Raw genomic sequence first — 22,379 nt, 5'->3', positions numbered from 1 at the left:
CGCGCAATTTCGTACTCAACAACGGTTGTTAACTGACTGCTAGCTAGCTAGTGTAAAGTAGCTATTTGAAAGTGGGTTACAGTTGCATCTTAAATTAACTAAAGTACCAATGAGCTAACAATTTAACTTGCGAAGCTTCATCCCTGCATGTGAGTATGTTATGCCGATTTTCATTTAATTGGACGAGGATTTGAATGGTTGACTATTTAGCGAGAGCTGCTAACGTTCTACAGTACTAGCTACAGTACTGAATGGGGCACTAACGGGTAGAGAGCTAACCTACAGTAACCTTCTACAGTAAGTACTGGGGCGGCCGTGGCTCAGGGGGTAGAAAGGGTCGCAAGGTAATATAAAAGCTGTCCATTTTCCTTTTAACCATTTACTGTACTGCTGTAGTAGCCTAGTTCATTTGAGATTAGCCTTAGGCTGGTTAGTTTACATTTATTTATTTAGCAGACGCTTTTATCCAAAGCGGCTTCCAAGAGAGAGCTTTACAAAAGTGCATATCCTCCTGACGTATAGGTCACTGATCATAACAACAAGATAGCCCCAAACAGTGCGGGTAGCCAAAACATGAAGTATACATTGTGAAAAACCAAATAAGGGCCAAAGGGAAGAACCATAAGAGCATGTAGGTAAACAGGTTACAATTAAACAACATGAACCTCAAAAAAGTGGATTATTCAATTCATATCCATTTGTATCCCTCATTTTCAAATTCACACGTTGGCCTATTTTCATCACCTCCATATTTAGCAATTGTTGTTACTTCCACCCCTCATAGCAATCTAGCAAGATGTTGTATGGTAGTGTAGTTACTAGTTAAAGTTGAGATAGAAAACAAATTTTATCATGAATTAGCTGACTGCAGAGCAGTATTAAATTTGATGGCAAGCTAGTTGGCTATTTCAGATTGCTCTGGCTGGATCTATAAAATAGTCTGTTCCAATTTTGTCCAGACCAATTAATTTTCATCAGTGCAGTACATGGTTGCTAGGTATATTTAAGGTTGGCTCAGTTTTCAAAACTTAACCTAGCCAAGTGATATAGCCAGATATGAAAAGCCTATCTACAGACAGTCACAGTGCATAGATACAGACAGCTATCTGGCTACTCTCTACTCTTTTTTTCCCCATCAGGTGCTGTTTTGACACTTGGGTTGTGAACTGTATAATCTGGCAGTGAATATTCCTTACATCTAGAGCATCCTGTATTGTTTCTATCTTGAAAGGTCACCATGAGACTGCTCCTGTCCTCTGGCTTTTGTGGCATGTCCCCTCTTCAGGGCTCCATAGCAGGAGGATCATACTTCCTTATTGAGGGCTTGATGCAAGTTGTCTTCGAGTTTGGCCATCTCCGTGCAGCCAAGGAAGACATGAACACAACAGTTTTGCTACACCTTCCTGAGAGATGTCCTCCATACTACTACTTTCTGCTGGTTATGGAAATCCTCACCCTCTTTCTGTGCTTGTGTCTGTGGGGATCTATATGGGCCCAGAAGCCCATGGGTATACTAGGATTTGCAGTGTGGTTGACACTGTTTGATGTAGTCCTGGTGGTAGTCACTTCCTTACTGCAGGTAGAGAAATTGGCAAAGGGGCTGGTTCCACTGAGTTCACTGTCCTGGTTTGGGATAACGTGCAGGTTTGTGGGAGACTCCTTCTGGCTGTCCTTTGTAATAACACATGGACTGGAGATGTATATTGAGAAGCGGATTCCTGGGGCTCGATGGTGCAATTCGCTGACTGAAGATGAGATAGCACCCCATCTGAAATTAAAATCCTTTGATGGTGGTGTTTAAAATGGTGAGCTGAAAAAATATATATGAACACCAACACAGAACACAATAAGAAATGACTTGTTACAGTGGTTACAAATGTTACTAATTTCGTCAGCCTTATTTACATTTTATTTTATTCTGACAGGTGTCCTCATTCATGGAAATATGGAAATAGGATCCTCATAACAGCATACTTACACTCACAGATCGTAATAAAAAAAAACATATTTGAAGTATCCTCCATCTCTCATAATAAACTTCTCATTGGAAAACTCATTCAGTAACATTTTTTGTACGATTTTAATAAAGATTAAGTGTAGGGTGTCTAAAACGAGCTAAATGATTTCCTGCTCATAACATATGAATCTACCAATACAGTAAGAGTTATGAATTTAGATAGCCTAATACTGTCAAGTCAAGTACTGATTGCAAAGATTTTGCAGTGGTGGGGCATACGTTTAGCAACTGCATAGTAGTACACTGTATATCAGTAACACTATTGGTGTGATTGCTTTTACATCACTTGTGACATATTCAGAAGGGTGATGATCCTAAAAGTTGCAACAACAAAAAATGCCACAGATTTCTGAAAAGGTGTGAGAGCCTTTATTAGCCCTGTGGCTACCTCTCCTTAGCCGGACATTTATCAACTCTGACCCAAGTTGAACACTGGATTTCGGTGTGTCAACACCCATTGACACTTCCCTGTTGTATTACTATGTAATATCTGGGGGAGGAGATCCCTCACTGAATAGCTCCTCTGAAGGTTTCTTCCACTTTTTCTCCTGTAGTGGGTTTTTCTGTGAGTTTTTCCTTGTCTTCCTTGAGAGTTTAGGTTGGTTGAGGGTCAGTTCTGTGGGCGTATGTGAAGCCCTCTGTGACATTGCTTGTAAAAAGGGCTATACAAATACATTTTGATTTCATGATTTGAGCCTTGTGTTTTGAACACATTGTATGTTTAATTGAGTTGCAACAGTCAAATTAGTGAATCTTTAACACAATCAAAGCAAGGCACAGTATTTTATGGTATAGGAATATAAATGTCTTAAGATTTTGTTTGTATACATGTATATTCAGTGCTAATGAATGTAAATGTATTCATATACTATACTGTAAGTGCATATGTATAAGAATATGCATAGTAATATGTTTCATTTGGTTGTTTTGTCTGTGTCTTGTGGACCCCAGGAAGAGTAGCTGATCTGGGTCAGTGTTCTGGAGCCTAATGGGCATCTTAATAAAATCCTAAATGAGTGTGAACTTGAATATTGATATACTGAAGCCAGTCAGGATTCAAGTCAACACGCAATGCTAAATTGACATGCTAAATTGACTTTCAAAGGTTTCCCCAAGAGGGCAATAGACAAAAGCTGCTTCAGACATTCAACCCGAGTAGCTGAGGGAGTCGAAATCTAGGTCATGTCATGTGACTTGTTGTTTGAATAACAATAGTGTATGGAGGCCCGAAGACAACAAGCCTCACAGTTGTGCGGATCACCTTTGTTTGACTTTTCCTTAATGATTTTCTTTACCATCAGACCCAAATTAGGTTGGACAGACGTTTGGCTGAACCTTTTGCTTTACAAAAGCGCAGTAACACCAGTTGTTTCCACCATCTGTCTCAAGGGTTTCTGTTATGTGAACAATTACAAATCTGAAATATTTTTGATGTTTTGAAAGCAATACAGTTGAGTGTGTTGACAAAGTACATTGCATTGCAAGTTTACTGGTATTAAAAAGTTACACACAGAAGCAAAATCCAGAAACGTATTGAGGGGTAGTTACTTTTTGTGTTTAGGCACCTGAAAATAATTTTAAGACCTTTCCTAGCTGAATGTCAGATGTAAATACTTTTCATCGACAGCTTTCAATAAAATTCCAAAGTGTGATTGCAGGCCTTTGCCTACATTACATTTGCCTTTACCTTACATCTGTGCACATGTCCTGTTTAAAAAATATATGTCAAATTGTTTATGTAGTTTTAGAGGGAGACTGGGAAGCATCTCTGTTACGTCACTACCCGGGGTTTCCACACTCGAAATCACTAGTGTGAGCTCGACGGCGTCATGGCGGAGGCCGGTTGTTGTAGGACCCTCAGCTGAAATGCTGTCACTCCGCATTCGCAGGTGAATAAACAGCACTTTCTGTCGTATATTCGCTGAAAAATAAAGAAGGAAAACTATTTTGCACACCTGGAGGAAGAAATCAAGAAACTTGGCACAAATTCAAGCAAGATTGGCCGGGGCTGCTCTCCCCGGGAGCCAGCCAGCTAGGCTAACTGGCTAGCCTATATAGTTAGCTCCTAGCCACAGAAAATAAGAAAAGGCAGTACCAGTTTGCCGTGGCTATTCAGGTAAACACAAAAGCTCAACAAAACCTGTTGGATTTTTTTCATTTGGAAAACAGCTAACTGTTTTAAGTACATTTGAATGGGGGAAGTAGTGGTATGACGTGCCTAGTAGCATATGATCGTGAATACAACGCTTGAAGCTAAATACAGGAGCTATCGTTGCGATTACATAGCTAAAACATTAGCAACAAGGTACTTGGCTAGACTTTGGTTTAGGAGTGCGGGAAAAGGGTAATTGCAAAGCATGTGTAGTTGGCTATCTGGATTTGTTTAAGGTAATCTAAATGATGATTTACGCGAACACACGCAAGATTTAAGATTGGAATAATAGTTTAACCCTAGAAATATTTTAATTTGGCTGGATTAGCCAAGCTAAGGTAAACTGCAAATGCGTCTGCTAAATTCGCTAGGCTATCTTCGCAGCAAGTGTAAGTAGTTAGTTTTGGTGACCATTTGAAAAGAAAAATGTAGCTCTAACTATTATGCATTGTTTACCTGTACAATATTCTAGTTACAATACCCCCCCCCCCCCCCCCCCCCCCCCCCCCAAAAAAAAAAAAACACTACAAATGTAGCTTGCGAGTTTGAAGCTACTAGCTTGCTAGCTAGCAACCTATATACTTAGCTCTCCATCCACTTTAGCCTAGGTAGTATATTGCCTGTATAATTTATTGGCTACTGGCTAAGATACCAGCATCAGTGGCACATCGGTTTGATGTCAGAACAACTTCGGAGTCAGAAGCGTATAGTTAAAAATGCTGTATTGATTCACTCAGCCGTTCATAGCTAAGGTCTTGACAACTACAACCGCGCAAATAAGAAATGTCAAAGAGGCTTGTAGGACTACTGTAACGAAAGCTAGCTAGCAACATGAGTTCCCAAATAGTTATATGTAGATCTAGCCGCTTTCTCCTAGTAGACTGACTGTGAATTGATATGTGTTTTACTACTCATGTGCTACTAAGGGGAGAAGGGAGGAGAATACATGTGTAGGCGTGGTGCCATTGCTCAAGCCTCCCACAGAAAGCGCTCTGTGTGCGGAGCATTGTCCAAGACAGTGCGCGTGAAAAACACATGCTGTGCAGGCCTCACAACAGGCCTATGCAGTCATGATTGCGCCGCTTCTGTACAAGCTAGCTAGCTTGACATGCTAACGTGTAAAAGCACTGTCCTTTGGTTGGAGAGGGCTCCCTAGCGAACAACTTGGCAAGCAATACATGATGCTTGTTTTTTTGTGTGCGGTTTTCCCCCAAAAAACATTGTACTTTTTTGTTTGATGAATTACGTAGATTTTGTACCTTAACCGCCTCTACCGAGCCATCTCAGGCTGGCATGGTTCATCCTCAGTCTGGACATTATACAAGTTAAACAATACAGGCGCCTCAATCTAAAGCTAGTTTTACCGAAGATTTGTCAAAAATGTCATACAGAATTGTGTTTGGAATTGCCTTCCTCGGCCTGTTATACTCTGCTGGTCCCCAGACCCTATAAACTTAATCTCAACATCTGATCACAATAGCTATATTCATTTATTATATCTTAATTATTATATTTTAAATGATAGCAACAGTGAATGACTTGTTAACCAAGTTAAATTGTACTTTTTTTTCAAGGAACATGTGCATCTGAACTTCCTGAGTAATTCACACCAAGACTAACTGTAGCAATGCATTCCTTGTTGTTGTACAGGAGAGCTGCATTCACCATTAAATAAAGTCTGAAGTTGGATTATTGGATTTTTCAGAAGACTTTCTAATTCTGACCTGAACATGGCTGGACGAAGTGATGATGAAAGTGTGAGCAACAGCAGTGGAGAATCAAGGTAAGGTTTTATCTGTTTGACAATAAGAAACAGTGCTATTATGTTAGAAGTGCCCATGATTGATGTTTAAGTGCCAACTAGGTGAAACTGAACCCTGGCAAGTGATGCTATCGTTTGTATAGATGAACTTTTTTGAGTTTAGATGCCTTGACTGTTCTGAACAGTGAGGACAGTGGTACCATAAATTATTGCTGTTTGAATTGTCATTTATTTTACTTAGATCTAAGTTGTGAAAACTTACTCTTATAGGTTTTGTTATTTCACTGACACTGGGTGATTGATTGTTTCTTTGGGGCGCTGTTCTTCCTGATGAATTAAGACTAAACAATGTGATTAAGGGAAAGTGTCTGAATACGACTGAAAAAGGGTCTAGCCTGTTGCACCTTGTAAAGGACTGACCAGTGTTTTTTGTAGCTTTATTGTTGCTTTGTGTGGGAGGTCTGAACAGATACTGTTGTACATTTTATATGTTAAACTCTGTTTACCATATGTAGCTTCCTACCATAGTAAATTCCATATTTGTGCAAACTTACTTGGCGAATAAAGCTGATTCAGATTTGGAGGCATTTTGGTGTTTTATGAAGCCACTTGAAGTTAACAAATTCTAAAATAGCAGCAACAGCCATGTGTGTTCGTGCCAAAGCCATCAAATACACACAAACAATCACAAATGCTTAGCCTACACATGGTGGTAGTATTTCAGCCTCCAGTCCTTATGTAGGAGTAGTAGTAGTTGTAGAAACAGTTTACCGTTTATTCATCCCAAGGGTAAATTGCTGTGGTGCAAGAAGCTAAATAAAGAGAAGAAATAGAAAATCCAAAACAGGTTACCACTACAAGTTACCAGTACATAATATTTATCTCTAATATTTTGTGTAGTGCTGTTCTTTTGATTTGTGTCTGCCCCATTCAAAAGTCTGTGTAAAACATAATGCCCCATTCAAAAGTCTGTGTAAAACATAATGTCCTTCAAGAGACTAGGAGAAAGTCTCAATGGGCGATCCGGTATTTGAATGAAAGGGGTGTGTTGTTTGTTTTACAGTAATTCTGATGATGAATCGGGGTCTGGATCGGGGTCTGGTTCTGGCTCAGGCTCCAGTTCCAGTTCCAGCAGCAGCAGTAGCCAATCAGGGAGCAGTGACTCAGGAAGTGGCTCAGATTCAGGCAGCCAGTCAGATTCTGACTCTGAAAAATCTAAGGAGAAGAATGAACCACAAAACAAGGCCAACATTGATGGGGCGGAGGTATGGATACAAAAAAAAAAAAAAAAAAAAAAAAAAATATATATATATATATATATATATATATATATACACAGTACCAGTCAAAGTTTGGACACATTTTCCCCATTCTTGACTGGTACTGTATATTTTTTTTACCATTTAAAGATGTTGTAGCATGTAACATGCACTTTGATTTGTGCTCCAACCTTTATTATTCAGTTTTGGAAGTCCAACCCCAGCATCCTAGCAGTGCAACGGTCAGCCATGCTCAGGAAACAGCAACTCCAGCAGCAGCAACAACAACAACAACAACAGAGCTCCTCAAACAGTGGATCAGATGAGGTGGGTTGACATTTCACCTTCTTCAATATGCTAAATTTGCAGTATACTACAGTGTTTCCCATACATTGATATATTTCTGGGGAAATATTGACTGCTACAAATAGATTTTTTTCTTAACTTTACTGTTTACCATAGCAAAAAAATATTTCATTGTAGAGCAGTGTGCACCACCATTGATTCGCTCAGCCCCTTCTTGCCCCGCCTGCGTTCTCTCTCACTACAACGGACCTGTCTGTGAATATCCCCCTCTCTCCGCGCACGCTCTGAATCAATGCGCGGGACACTGCTTTTTCCCTCAGAGGAGACGTTAGGAGAATCAATTTGGAGTTTACGAACGGTTAGGCCTGATCCCAATGTCCACCCTCGCAGACTCACAGACTTTGAGGTGCGTTCTCGCTAAGTCTGTAAGGGCTTAGGGCTGTCCCACTGTCAAATCGTCGAGTGCGCAAGGGGTCTTTCGTAGACATTTTGAGCCCCTTATACACACTTTTTGTAAGTCTGCATTTTTGAAGACTTTGGGTAAGGGAATTGGCCACAACTCACAGCGTTGTGACGTGAAACACGAGGGTTACCAGGGAAAGCCTGCTAGTGAGAGAAAAGTCACGGCAAACCCGCCTCATAAAACAAGGAAGAAAAACGGGACGCAAACATACATGGAAGGAGCAACCAACTCTCGACATAAACACACTTAGAAATAAAAGTTAACATGTACATTTCAACACAAAGCTCACTGATGGTTAATATAGCCAGAACTGTGTGTAGTTTGTCCTTTTGATGATAAATTCCAAATATGCTTTCAACAGATTTGATCCAACAACAACCGTTTTGCCGATAATGCAGCAAATTGCTGTCCCATTCCAAGTTATAGTATTTTGAGCCCTTGCAGCCTCCTGTGCTCAATCACTTACTAGGGGATGTAAAGTAAGTCTTGAGGGTTCAGGGTTGAGGAGGGACATTGGGATTGGGCCTTAGTATCATAATTCTCTGCACAAATTTGCCCACAACTGATACATTCAAGTTAAATATAATAATATTCATAGTTTAATACATTCGGCAAATATTACAATAGGAGTCCAACAAAATGTTTATACACAAAGCTCAACAACAACAAAAAGCGCTCTGCACGCTCACATTACTTGTTGAAGTCTATGTACACTCAAATCAAACCAATACTTGGACCTAGGTTTCGGTTAAGCCCCCAATGTTTACAATGTCTGGCTCTGCCCCCGCCTACCACCACAAATTAAATCGAATTCTGTGGGAAACACTGTACTAAACTTCATAATTAAAGTCATAATTTTATTAACTTGTGGCTAGCCTTTGATTATCATTTGTGTTGTGTAAACATTGCTTTACATTTGAAGTGGTTTTCATGGATGTTGGGAAGGATGACATGCACATAACAATGTCATTCTCCTCTAATCCAATAATACCTTGGTGGATTCAAAGGATTCATCCAGCAGTGATGATTCTGATGACTCGAGTGGATCCAGAAAGAAAAGAAAGTGAGTTCACACTTGTTCAGCACCTCGGCATCACACAAAAATATGCATTGCATACATTCTAGGCACATTTATTGATGCAACCTTTTCCTTGATTTCCAGATCAGAATCTAGTTCAGATTCTGAATCCGTGTCTGGTAGTGGTTCCGGGTCAGACTCGTCCGTACAGGAAGAGGAGCGCAGTGATGAGACGGTGTCCGACTACGAGCCCAGCCACAAAGTCAAAAGCAGAAAGCCTCTGACGAAGTAAGTGTTTCTGTTGCCCTTTAAGCTTCTGTCTGCATACAGTCCCTCAGGTACACGTCTCCCATTTATGTATGTTCTCTGTCCACCCTGACGCCACAGATGTAATTTCTTTACTAATAGAGGAGAATGGCCAAAGTTGAAAGTCTTTTCCCCCCAGAAATGGCAAGGCTTTAGCCTCTGAACAATCCTGTAAAATTGGTCTAAAACCCCTAAACAAGGCATAGCCAAAGTAAATTGAAAGCTTGAACAATTTGTAGTACATCATGGTTGTCTCTTTTGAAAGGTGACACCCTGAAGTTCTTTACCTTAATCCCTTAGTGCTACTGGGTTTGGGTAATAGACACACTAAAATGGAACGTTTTTATTTCCACCTGAATTTAGTTTTGCATACAGATGCCTGATTCATCAGTATTTATTTCTGATACTGATATAGTTTTTTTGTTATTTGAAGATTAACGAGTGCAGTAATAGTCTGTTTTGCCATACAGGGCTCCAGACTAACTTTTTTTACTAGGAGCACAGTAGCCCCTGACTGAAAATGTTAGGAGCGCAAGCAGAAAATTTAGGGGCACACCTTATATTGACCTGCAATGCATTTATTAATGTAACTAGAGAGGGTACAATTCAGTGGCAATTTTAGACCCTTTTTAGGAGTGCTCAAGCACCCCTAAATGTATTCTCAGCACCCCTAAAAATAATATATTTTAAATATATTGTTCATTATCATTTGATGCTGGTAGTTCATGAAGAACGGGACATCCTTAGTTTTTTCATTCAATATTTTGCATAATAATACATAAATGTATTAATTGTTATCCAGTGAAATGAGGGATTTATATTAGCAAGGGGGTTTGCGTTTAGCACTTTTGCAAGGCACTGTAGCCTATTCATGTCACATTCTCATTGGGGGCTGAGCACCCCTAAAGGTCTGATCCTAGAATCGCCCCTGGGACAATTTCTGGGGAAACTGTGGGGTGTGCCTGTGTCGGTTGCAGATGGATCAGTTTTTTAAACTGTCATTTTTACAACTGATATACAGCGACGCACCATATAAGCTTGAGTTTAAATACATTATTTAATGTGACATTACGTACGTACTGTACATGCAAGTCTTAGCTAAATGACTTAAATGTATGATGCACTTTTCGATCTGTCCTCCGACACTAGGCTACAACACAATACTTGCTGAGTATAACAGCGCAACAGCTCAAAAACAGGCAGGGATGGAGTAGCAATGCTAGAGCTAAATAAGTATTTAGCTGCTAGGCTCCATGACGCCGGGTAAGAAGGGCTCGTGAAACTGCTCATCAAAAGAACGAAGGGGAACCCATTTGTCTGGCAGATTAAGACGTTCGTAGGAACCTAGTGAAAAATAGCCTAAACTTTCCAAGACTTTAAGCTAGGTTAATAGGTACCTAGCGAAAAATAGCCTAAACTTTCCTAGACTTTTAGCTACGGTACTAATGCAGAAGAAACACTGATATCGTTGTCATACTAGAACGTCGTATCTGTGTCGTTGCTAACATGTGCTGACATTGTGCACACTCAATTAATTCAAATTTCATTTGGCGGTCGCACATGCGCGAGTGTTTGTAAAAAATGCTTGCATTGTCTAAAAAACTGGTCGCAAAATGCAACCATTTGGTCGCAGTCTGGAGCCCTGCCATGATTCGAGATCCAAAAGTGTCAACAATTACCAAAACTACTCAGTTAACCCTTTTGCGCATGTACACACAACTTGTGGCAATAGGGAGCAAGCTATACACAAACCCCTAAGTTGAAGGTTCAAAACAATCCCCTACACCTATTTCACTTGTGCTCAACCAATGGAGCTGGCTCAATCTTCATACAAAGGGGGGGAGGGGTATGGCGCACCACTTTCGATGAGGCACTCATTGGCTATTGAAGGCTATGGACAGGTCATGTAAGCTCCTATTGGGTCAAGTGAGGTGTCAATCGAAAGCTCAATGCAGTGGCCATTTTGAAAGAAATTTTGGGAATATGTACATCTGAACTCAGGGCTCAACATATTTTTTTTTTGCCAGTGGGTTTGAAACTTACTGGCCCCCAAGACAATGTTTACTGGCCACCCCTCCTAAAGTTGGAATTGGAATCAGAATTGGGTTTTATTCGCCATGAAAGATTGCACAGACAAGGAATTTGCTTTGGTAGGAAGGTGCATACATTAAACATATAGGAATCTTACATTTAAATATAAGGACTAACTATTTCTAAGGGTACATAACTAGCAGTAACTACGTGGAATAAGAATTAAGTAAAATGTACAATAAAATAAAATTAAGTTTTTACAATATAGAAATACAAAAGTACAAAAAATACTAATGGTGCAAGATGCAATTGTGAGATGCAGTGCAAATCAGCATTGTGTTTAAAGGACATTTAGACATAAAAAGTCAGTGTGAGCTGGGGGGGCTCTGGGCTTGAAGTTGGTGATCTGCCTGAGCCCTCTCCAGACAGAGGCAGAGTCGTTAGCAGAGAACTGGCGCTTCAGTCTCTCCGAGTACAGTCGTTTAGCCTCCCTAACAGCCTTGCTAAACCTGTTCTTCGACTCCTTGAATCTTTCCCTGTTCCCACTCCTAAACGCGGCCTCTTTGTCCAGCCTCAGTCTTTAGATGTAAACCAGGGTTTGTCGTTGTTGAAGCTCACCCTGGTCCGTGTTGGTATACAGCAGTCCTCACAGAAGCTGATGTATGATGTCACAGCCTCCGTGAGCTCATCCAGACTATTGGAGGTAGTCATGAACATGTCCCAGTCAGTAGAGTCCAAGCACGCCCACAGATCCTTCATAGCTTCATTGGCCCACTGTTTTGGTGTCCCCACAACATGCTTACAGTACTTTAGGTACTGCCTGTATGCCGTAATCAAGTGGACCATGGCGTGGTCTGAGTGACCCAGTGCTGCTTGGGGAACCGCATGGTATGCTTTACTGATTGTAGAGTAGCAGTGATCCAAAGTGTTCCCTTCTCTGGTAGGGCATTTGATGAATTGTCTGTATTTGGGGAGTTCTTGAGTAAGATTGCCTTTGTTAAAGTCGCCTAGCACAATAACCAAGGAATCTGGTTTTCATGCTCCACACTCAATATCTGGCTGACGAGATCACGTTGAGCCTAGTTGGCGCTAGCCTGGGGGGGGGGCATGTAGACGCCGACCAGTATGAATGAAGCAAACTCATGTGGCGAGTATAAAGGTTTACAGTTCATTATTAAAAAATCCAGATCAGGAGTACAGTGCTGCAGAATTACTGTCTTCACACCAGCCACTGTTAATAAAAAAAACTAATGGGCAATTCCAGCGTTATGGATGTGACATTTGTACTCAAAATGACAAGAAATATTTCTCAGTAAAACAAAACTTCTTACAATATTTAAATTAGTCATGCATATTCTGAAAGTACTCAATGGGTAGAATAGAGGAGGAAAACAATTTTTTGCAAAAAATATTTTTCAGACACAATTATTACAAAAACACCTGCGTTATGGATGTGACAAGAAATGAGTTATTTTCTGGAGACTATACTTTTTTCTGTAACTCTGTGAACCATTAAGTCTAATGTAGAAAGTTTGATATTGACATGATCATGGAGTCTTAGGTGAACATAAAGATAGCAATTTTTAAAACATGTAGTCTTTTATGCAGAATTTTATGAGGAAAAACCTGCGTTATGGATGTGACATTATTCTGTTATGGATGTGACGTGTCTGAAATACACACAGAATCTGTTGGGAAATCAAGAATCAAACTTTCACAGTGCTTTTCTCAACATCTAAAATAACTTGTGAATTAGTTTTAACATTAAGCAATCTGAAATGTCACTGGAGATTTTCAAGATGGCCACCAAAATAGCATTGATAATGACATTTTGGGCCTTATTTTAACAATCTGAAACCTAAGTATTAGGGCTGTGAAAAATAACGCGTTAACGTGTTATGATTAAATTGCAGGATTAATTTGTTGTTTTTGTTTAACGCATTTAACGTAATATACCCACAATTCCACCCACTCTGCAACTACTGGATGAGAAGTTTGTGTTCCAAATAAACTAAGATGGAACATCCAATAAAATCAAAGTGCACACCCTGCGGGAAGACGTTATCGCTCTGGATAAGAGCGTCTGCTAAATGACTGAATGCTAAATGACTGAATGTTATCGTTGCACCGAAGCAATACCAGCCTAAAGTAACCTTTACCACCTCAACGCGAAGCATGCGTTGGTCGGCGAGTGGAGTTCAAGTAGATTGCGCCAAACCACCCTCACTGAACAGTCTGCCTGTGACAAGGTGACTAGCACAGTTGCCAAATGTATTGCAAAATGCTGTAAACCGATTGATATTGTTGAGTACGAGGGGTTCACCAATTGTGTGTGCGAGTGGCAACGGGTGACTCGAGCATCAAAGTACCGCAAAATCAAAGACGCACACTAATGACAAAAATTCGGAAAATCGGTAATTTGTAATTAATCATGATTAATCCACAGAAACCTGTGATTAATTTGATTACAATTTTTAATCATTTCACAGCCATAGTAAGTATCAAAAAGTGAAAAGCAAGTGACTGTGGGCAGGACTCGGGCGCTGTTGCTATTATACCGGCGGGATAAATGACTCTGCGCCTGGCACAAATCTAAAATGGGTTGGTCTGAAGTAGCTACATTACTCATAGGTGTGGTTTAGGTGTAACATGCAATAAACCAATCAGAGCAACATCTCACATTCCTTGTAAGAGCAGGCGCACTTGTTATCTTGCGGATTGCTATTATAACGGAATTTGCCACAATTGTTACAAATCAAGTTCACATACAGAGACTCATGAGACTCTTTTCAATCATTGACATGGAAGAAATGTAACGTAGCTTGCAGGAAAAGGAGCCTGGCCTCACCAGTAGTGCGCACGGGGCAAGCACGCACCCTTAAAATAGCATTTGAATAACGCGCCATTGACTTTAGACTAACTTTTTCCTGGTTTGCACGCCCCCTCCTTTCGCTGAACTGCCCTGGGAGCGCAAGTTCATTCCCTAATTTACCGACGTGCGTCTGTGAAGGGAAAAGTCCGCTTTCCGTTGAGTGCAAAATAGGAATGATACTTGCGCCAGCGTACAAAGTCAATTGCGCTGGGTACAAGAAAAGGACCCCTTATCTTTTTTTGGATGGAGTTGTTGTCAAATTACTATTATAAAAGTTCAGAATGGTCACCAATCATCTTTAGCTGTGAATACTCTCACACAGTCTTACCATTTTTTCAAATTTATATTTGTCTTTTTTGGAAAACCAGCATTTCGGATATGACGCGTCTGGACCAGTCTTCTGCAAATTACACAAAACGCCTACATGAATAGTGATTTTCACTATTATATTAATTAAGCACTGAAATTAAAAACATTGAGTTACAAATAAACTGTGTGAAATACCCCCAAAACACAGTCAATTACCCCTTTAAGACATTCTTTATTGAAGCTGTCAACTCTACCTCAGCTTGATCCGACAGGTAGTGCGAGCAAATTACAGAGCGCCGCCTTAAATGCAGTTTCGTGTTGCCTCTCTAGTAGGAAGTAAATATTACAAACATGGAGCGGGGATCGAGGTTATGGCAAAGACAGTTACGGCAAGACAATTAGGCCACTTGAATTTTCAGTATCATCGTTGAAGATGTTTAGGCTATATCATGTTACCCATGATTCCGACTATAATCATGACTGGAATGTCTGTTTCACTGAAACACGTCGGTGAAAGGAGTTATAACAGCCGAAAACACGATTGTTAGCTTTGCCGTTTCCTTTGAGAACATTTCCATTGTGTTGTGAACAGTGTATTGTGAAGATTTACATTGTCTAGCGTCCGTAACGTTATTGTTATAGCATTTGCACTGTTTGATAGGCATAAACTTATTCTACCAAATGTTACGGACGTGACTTGGTCATGGAACTCACTGACTCATAAACAAGAGGCTTAATGCATTTAAGGAGTTGTGCTTTTAACTCAAGCTGAGCATTCACGAAGTATGGAGGACTAAAAGTGCCACAATGAATTAAATAAATACACCATTAAATAAATAAATACACCATTAAATAATTACTTAAATGTGTCTTTAATTAATTAAAATAGACATTAAATACATAAATGTGTTCTTAAATGTGTCATGAATAAATTAAATACCAATTCATTTCATGTTTGTATATATAATTATTTCACTATTTAAGTATTTCATGCTACATTTCATGCTACATTTCATGCTACATTTCACAACGAGTTGTGTTGTAGTGCTTCATTAATTGTGTTATCTGTCAAACTCGCCCATCAAAGTCAGTGGGGTGGGGCTAGCGCAAATCTAGTCTGATCCATTACTTTGATCTGAAGTAGAGTGCCTGGATAGTGACAATGGAGGATCTTCTTGAACTTTCTAGGGAGTTGGTGAGAGAAATTTTAGATTTAGCAGAGGATGTGGAAGCAAGATCTGCTGACCCAGAGCGTGTAGTCAGTAAAAGGTATCTGCTGTGATGGAGCGGCAGGTATCGTCTGTGACTGAGCCGCCGGAGCCGGAGGATGTCTGGTCAGAGCTTCCTCTATCAAATGTGCTGCTTCTCTAAGCAGCTCCGGATATTTTTGCCATTTTATCCTGCAACTCAAATGGCATCAGGGCTAGCAGGAGCGAGTCTTCCCCTTGTATCAAACCCTTTCCTGCCGGACCATTCAAATATGGGAAATACAATTCCCATGGTTCCCACCTTAATATCTTTGCCGTCCAATCACCGATTGTATTTCTGAAAACTGCCAGATACTTACGCTCTAAGCACATTGGTTAAGGGGTTACTAGGTCCCCATCCCATTGACTTTGATGGGCGAGTTTGACAGATAACACAATTAATGAAGCACTGCAACACAACTCGTTGTGAAATGTAGCATGAAATGTAGCATGAAATACTTAAATAGTGAAATAATTATATATAAAAACATTAAATTAATTGGTATTTAATTAATTAATGACACAATTAAGAACACATTTATGTATTTAATGTCTATTTTAATTAATTAATGACACATTTAAGTAATTATTTAATGGTACATTTATTTAATGGTGTATTTATTTAATTCATTGTGGCACTTTTGATCCTCCATAACGAAGCTCTATCATTCCCTTGTCAATCAGGAAAATGCGAAATGGTAACATTTTACGAGTCCATTTACCCCGTTCTTGAAATGGTACAAAATGGCCATTTGACAAATGTTTTTTTGCATGAGTGCACAACTTGTATATTATGTAAAAGAGTGCAATTGTCAATAAATTTAGATCAGAGTGGTTACATGCAACAAAATATAGACCCAAGTGAATATTTTAACAACAGTTATATTTGTGTGGGCACAACTTTTTTTCTATGGTAAGGGTGACCTTTGCATGGAATTGCCCTAATACCACCACCTTTCGTCCTGCCAGAAGGCAGGGAGGCACGATCCGCTCTCAGCAGTTTGAAACCTGCTAGCTGTAGCACAGAGTCCGGGATCAGTTCACTCAGCCATGTCTCCGTAAAGCACAAAACGGAAGATGAACGAAAGTCTCTGTTCTTCCACACCAGTAGCTGAAGTTCATCCAGTTTGTTGCTCAGCGAACTCACGTTGGAGAGAAATATCCCCGGTAATAGTGTGCGCGCTCCGTGCCGACGAAGTCGCACCAAAGCACCGGCCCGTTTACTTCTCCTACGACGCTTCGCTGCTAGCACAAAGCCGAGGGTGGCTTTGACTATAATTCCCACAAAATCTGCCGCTGTAAACAGAAAAGTGGGAAACAAATCCACAGGAATTGTAGACCTGATGTTTAGAAGTCCTTCTCTTGTAAGAGAACCCCAGATATATTGTCAGAACACTGAATTAAAAGACAAAACAGGGCGCACCTAGCAACCGAGGCAGCCATGATCGGCGCCGTCTTAGATCGACACTATAATTTATAATTGTTACAACAAAACCATAGACTTAAGTTATGTTATTCTGTTAACATGTTTAACCATTTATCAAACACATGACACCTGGATATAAAAAGAACTAAAATAAAATAAAATTTCTAGTGATAAAATATAAAGCTTCCATAGCATTTCATCAGTATGATACTGAGTACCCAAGTTGACACTATTCTTCTGCTGCCGTTATATAGCCCAGGGGAACGAGGCGAACAGCTGGTCCGTGTTATGTGATATGCCATTGTTATAAGTTATGCAATAACAAGATTGGCATCTGCATTTAAATTCCTGACCAGCATGGTCAACGGCCAGGAAGATGGATTGTCAACTACCTGGCTAGCTGTTATGCAAACCAAGTGTTGTCTGCTATTAGCATGGCTGGTCAGGGATTGTTTTCGAAAATTGTCGGTGCCTTTGTAAAAAGCTTTAGACGGGCACATATGACAGACGACACAGTGCATCTTAGTTCCATAAAAAAGTTGCTTCCGTTTGAGCTTGTAGCTCTCCTTTGCTGCCATTTTCACTTCAGTGTCTCGTGGCAGTTGTTAAAATTTTTATTGAGATTAGAGAATTACAATTTGACAACCACTCGTCACTCAATACTCAACTCTTGATTGGCCAACAGTGTGCCCCACAAGCTGCAAAGTAATTTAGCAGATTGCAAAACATGCAGGATGTTAAGTTTTACAAAGCAATTTATTTAATTTTTTTCAATCAATTCTTTTCAGTGGCCAGATTGGGACAGTGAGTTGCTAGTTTAAATGTCCCCGGGCCATCGTTATTGTCAAGCCCTGGAACAGAAGTTAGAACATAGTTTATGTGAATGACGGAACAAGTCAGTCTGCAAATGTAGAATGATGCATCATGAGTCCAATGCTATTTATCAGGGGTGCAACAATTCAACAAGCCCACGGTTCGGTTTGTATTGCGGTTTTTGGGTCACGGTTTCAGTTTTGGTTACCTTTTGTGTTCTCTGTGTTTTCTCTGCATGAATAACATTGTCTTACATCCAGAGATTTGATAACATATGAAATCAACGTTATTTCTAAAGCACATGTTACTCAGGCCATTTAAAGCAAACATAAAAATTATTCAATCTTTGTTTTTCCTTTCGTTAACCTTTTGCCTCCACATGCCATCTCCATTCTCCACACATTATTATCTTGCCTAGCTTCTTATGATTTGCTTCTCCAGTTCCTTCCAGTACGTGACTCGTCATTGATATACTGACCGTTCATTGGACAGGTACTCATCAGGAAAGGGGAAGGACAAAGGGCGTTAGATTGTGTTTTCTCGTAGACCCCCCAAAAAGCAGCTTACATGTAATAACAGGGCCGTGGTTTGTGTGTTGAACAATTCTTTTTTTACCGGTTCGGTTTTGCACCCCTACTTTTTATAGATGTAATACATTGTTTTGGACAAAATATTTTACTTGATTGGATCATTTGGACTGTAATGACCGTTTTTGTTATGTATGTTACGTTTGTTTGTATATTTGGACTACTTTGAGGCTTGATAGATGTCGTCTTCGTTTTGTTACTATTTGTTTTTATGTTGGTGGTCAGACACAGATGTTGATTGTATCTGCTTTTGCGACTCGTAACTTGACAGGATTCTATTGATGTAAACCATAAGAATCGTAGCTTTCCGAAAATATACGGCCATGTATGTGTACCAATGCAAATACAATAGTTTTGTGCATCACATTGTTTATTACTCAACAATCCTATAGCCTGGTGGCGGCAGGCCAGCTAAGTGGTTAATTGTTTGTCATCCATTGATTCTAAACTTCTTTCCCATCTATATTCTCTTTAAGGAAATAAAGATTTTCCAGCACAATTGAAACAATGTTCCCGTTCAGTTACACGCTACATTTTGACCGTCAAGGTCTTCACAAGGCACAGTAACTCACTATTAATGACTTCCTTCCCTTCCTCCTTTGAAGGGCGAATGCCAGAAATGGGAAGAAGAGCAGTGTTCAGAAAAAGAAGCCCCACCAGGGCGGTTCATCCTCAGAGGGTGACTACGACAAGAAGGCAGTGCCAGGGGGGCCCAGACGACAGGCCACTGTCAATGTAAGCTACAAGGAGGACGACGAACTAAAGACTGACTCGGACGACCTGGTGGAGGTAGTGGGTGAGGATGTGCCCCAGCCCGAGGAGGACGAGTTTGAGACCTTGGAAAAAGTGATGGAGTCACGGATAGGGAGGAAAGGAGGTAAGCTTGGGAACCGATTACCGTATTTTTCGGAAATAAAGCTGTTCCAGTTTTCTTGTGGTTGTACGGCTTATATTTCGAAGCGACCCGGTTATAGAACAAAAAAGTGGCTTTGTCCTAAGATCTCTACAGACCGTGCAGCTAATTTAATGCTCAACACTTGAACGGGGGCTTATTACTTGAAAGAGGAATTATTTACTGTGTTGTCTCAGTTAAACTATCAGGACTTGTAAATACGGTGACTTGCTAAAGCAGGCAAATGGCTAGTAGTACATAACATTTCATAATTTCAGTAAATCAAAACAGCTGCAAGACCCAGTGAAATGTTATATAGGCAGCTAGCAAACTATGGTTAGCTAGCATTGCTACAGTGTTAATTTCGTCGACGAAAACTATGACGAAAAATGTTCGTTAACGACCTTTTCCCCATGACTAAAACGAGACTAAGACGTGACGAAAACGGATCTTTGAAAATAAAAACTATGACTAAATATATTATAACTTTCGTTAACGAGACGAGACGACACGAACATGTTGGTGGTTGACAAAGTCACAATACTTTTTTTCCCAAGAATTTTATATTTAGATAGATCCTCTCTGTTTACTAAGCGCACTCTCATCTCTACTGCTGTAAGTGGCCGATTCTCGTCAAGTCTCTCGGCCAAGTTTCGCACGAGTTAGAGGCGTGTTCGGGCGAGTGTTATCAACCCATGCAATTGGCAAGATATGTCGCGCTGGTGCTGCTATAACGTACACAGGCAGCACTAGCACGGCTAATTTAGGTTGTCATCTGAAGAGGCTACATGGTATTTGTGTGGAGACGTCTGCCTCCTCCTCGAATTCAGCTATGGCTACAGTCAGTGGCTATCTCCACCGGTACCTCTAGTAAGAATAGGAATTCTATATTCTCCGAGAAACAAATCCCTGTTGTGTACAACAAAGACGAGAGATAGCTGAGTCATTGAGAAAAACCTTAAAGAAGGACATGAGTTCAATTTAGTGTGTGGTGTTAAATGAGTGTTTACAGCAACTTGTGACTGCCAGTAGCCTAATATAGTTTACCATTTTTTACTTTCAGAGTAACACATAGCCTACAACAGGAAAAAAGGACTAATTTGGACAGCAAGGTCCAGGCCTGATGTTATGTCTTCAGAGACTTTGTTTAATATGTGAAGTAAAACTTTCACTTGTTAATTGATTATTTGCTGTCTGACAGAGAAATACATCATTATGTAGGCTACCATATTAAATTGCATAGCATCATCATATTCTTTTGCATCGCATCTGATTGAATCACATCTTGTCAAATCGCACTGCATCGCAATAGGGGTAAATCGTATCGCATTAGTAGTTGCTTTTATGTATCTTTAATGTATCGGATTGTGGGCAGTGCATTGAGATGTGTATTTCATCGTCCTCAGTGATGGAGATGCACATCTCTACTGAGAAGGGAAAAAAAGGAGTCTAATATGGCTATTAAATGTGACTAAAACTAGACTAAAACTAGACTAAAAATGTAATAAGTTTTCGTCGACTAAAACTAGACTAAAATGTTTTGAGTTTTCATCAACGAAAACTAGACTTAAACTAAGAAGGATTAAAATGACTAAATGTGACTAAAACTAATAAGCATTTTCGTCTTAAGACTAAGACTAAATCAAAAATAGCTGCCAAAATTAACACTGCATTAGTAACGACATTGGCTAATTCGACTATGGGTAGGTTCGTTCTATCATTTGATATGGTCTTGTGGACAATAAGACATGGACGCGGTCTCTTTTCACAACTTGTATTTTCACACTTCTCTTCTTGACATCGCCATTCGAACAGCCCTCACTGACTCCACAAAATGCTTATGTCAACATCATGCCTATGGAACCTCCCGAGGGACAAAACACCCTTTTTCGTTGAACATAGAAAGGTCTGCTAAAGTAGGCTATCCTCAGGATTTAAAGCGATATCCGCCATGTTACTCTGTCCTATTTTCTCCCTTACATTCCAAAACTCCAGTCTCCCTTCATCAGGCTAACCCCCCTGGTATACCGGTATGAATGCGAATACCGGTATGACGTGCCATGATATGGATTTTGCCATATCATGGATATCACAATATTAATAAATGTATTAATTGTTTCTGTTTCGTATAACCAGTGTTGGGGGAAGTTACTCAAAGTCACATATTAGTTATTACTAGTGGTGTCAGTTTAACGCGTTATTAACAGCGTTAACGCAAACCCATTTTATTGGCGTAATTTTCTTTTATCGCGCGATTAACATTATTTTTGGCCAAACAAACTTTCGTTTTTTTCACATACTGTTGCAGCAACACTGACGTTACATTTGAGTGGATGGCGAGCGCGAGACGCCGAAATGGATGCCAACAAAATTCTGAAAAAGTTGCCAAATGGTTCCATTGACAAGACCAAAGTGATCTGTGTGTTTTGTCGTTGTGAACTGAGCTATCATCGCAGCACGTCCAGTCTGAAATAACACTTGATGGCCAGGCACACAGCTGACGCGAATTCTCTGCCCCCTCGTCAAAGCCAGGCGAGTGCAATGTTGTTTTCAATAAAAAAAAAAACTTTGCACTAAGCATTTCCATTCCGATACATGATATGAGCATCAAAATGAGAAAAAATAACGGGACAAAAACAAATCAATGGACATTTACAATAGATAAAAATGTGCGATTAATCGCGATTAAATATTTTAAAGGTCACATGAAATGCTGTTTTTGGATGCTTTTATATAGGCCTTAGTGGTTCCCTATTACTGTATCTGAAGTATCTTTCCCGAAATTCAGCCTTGGCGCATAGTTACAGCCACTACGAGCAGTACCTCAATGAGCTTTCCTCAAAACGCGCTGTTTCTGTGTCTGTAGCTTTAAATGCTAATGAGGAGGAGAGGGGCAGCAACATGCGCTAATGTTTACAA

The 22,379-nt window shown here is 40.0% G+C and overlaps 1 protein-coding gene across 2 annotated transcripts in view; it reads left to right on the top strand.

Annotated features, from left to right (window-relative positions):
* Positions 1-3,805: 3,805 nt before the first annotated feature.
* The window catches only part of chd1 (chromodomain helicase DNA binding protein 1), a 71,165-nt gene continuing 52,591 nt past the window's right edge, over positions 3,806-22,379 (top strand). The window contains exons 1-7 of one of the 2 annotated variants that reach the window (XM_047050371.1): positions 3,806-4,133; positions 5,820-5,952; positions 6,995-7,196; positions 7,395-7,517; positions 8,967-9,022; positions 9,122-9,265; positions 19,174-19,445. In XM_047050371.1, the coding sequence (XP_046906327.1) occupies positions 5,900-5,952; positions 6,995-7,196; positions 7,395-7,517; positions 8,967-9,022; positions 9,122-9,265; positions 19,174-19,445 (850 nt within the window). In that variant the 5' untranslated portion in view covers positions 3,806-4,133; positions 5,820-5,899. The remainder of the gene's footprint in view (positions 4,134-5,819; positions 5,953-6,994; positions 7,197-7,394; positions 7,518-8,966; positions 9,023-9,121; positions 9,266-19,173; positions 19,446-22,379) is intronic. The other variant, XM_047050372.1, reaches the window with a different exon arrangement.

This window comes from Hypomesus transpacificus, unplaced genomic scaffold, assembly GCF_021917145.1.
Source record: "Hypomesus transpacificus isolate Combined female unplaced genomic scaffold, fHypTra1 scaffold_111, whole genome shotgun sequence".
In the NCBI taxonomy this organism is placed as follows: Eukaryota; Metazoa; Chordata; class Actinopteri; order Osmeriformes; family Osmeridae; genus Hypomesus; species Hypomesus transpacificus.
Note: the sequence above shows the minus strand (reverse complement) of the source record. Positions and strands in the feature narration are given on the sequence as shown.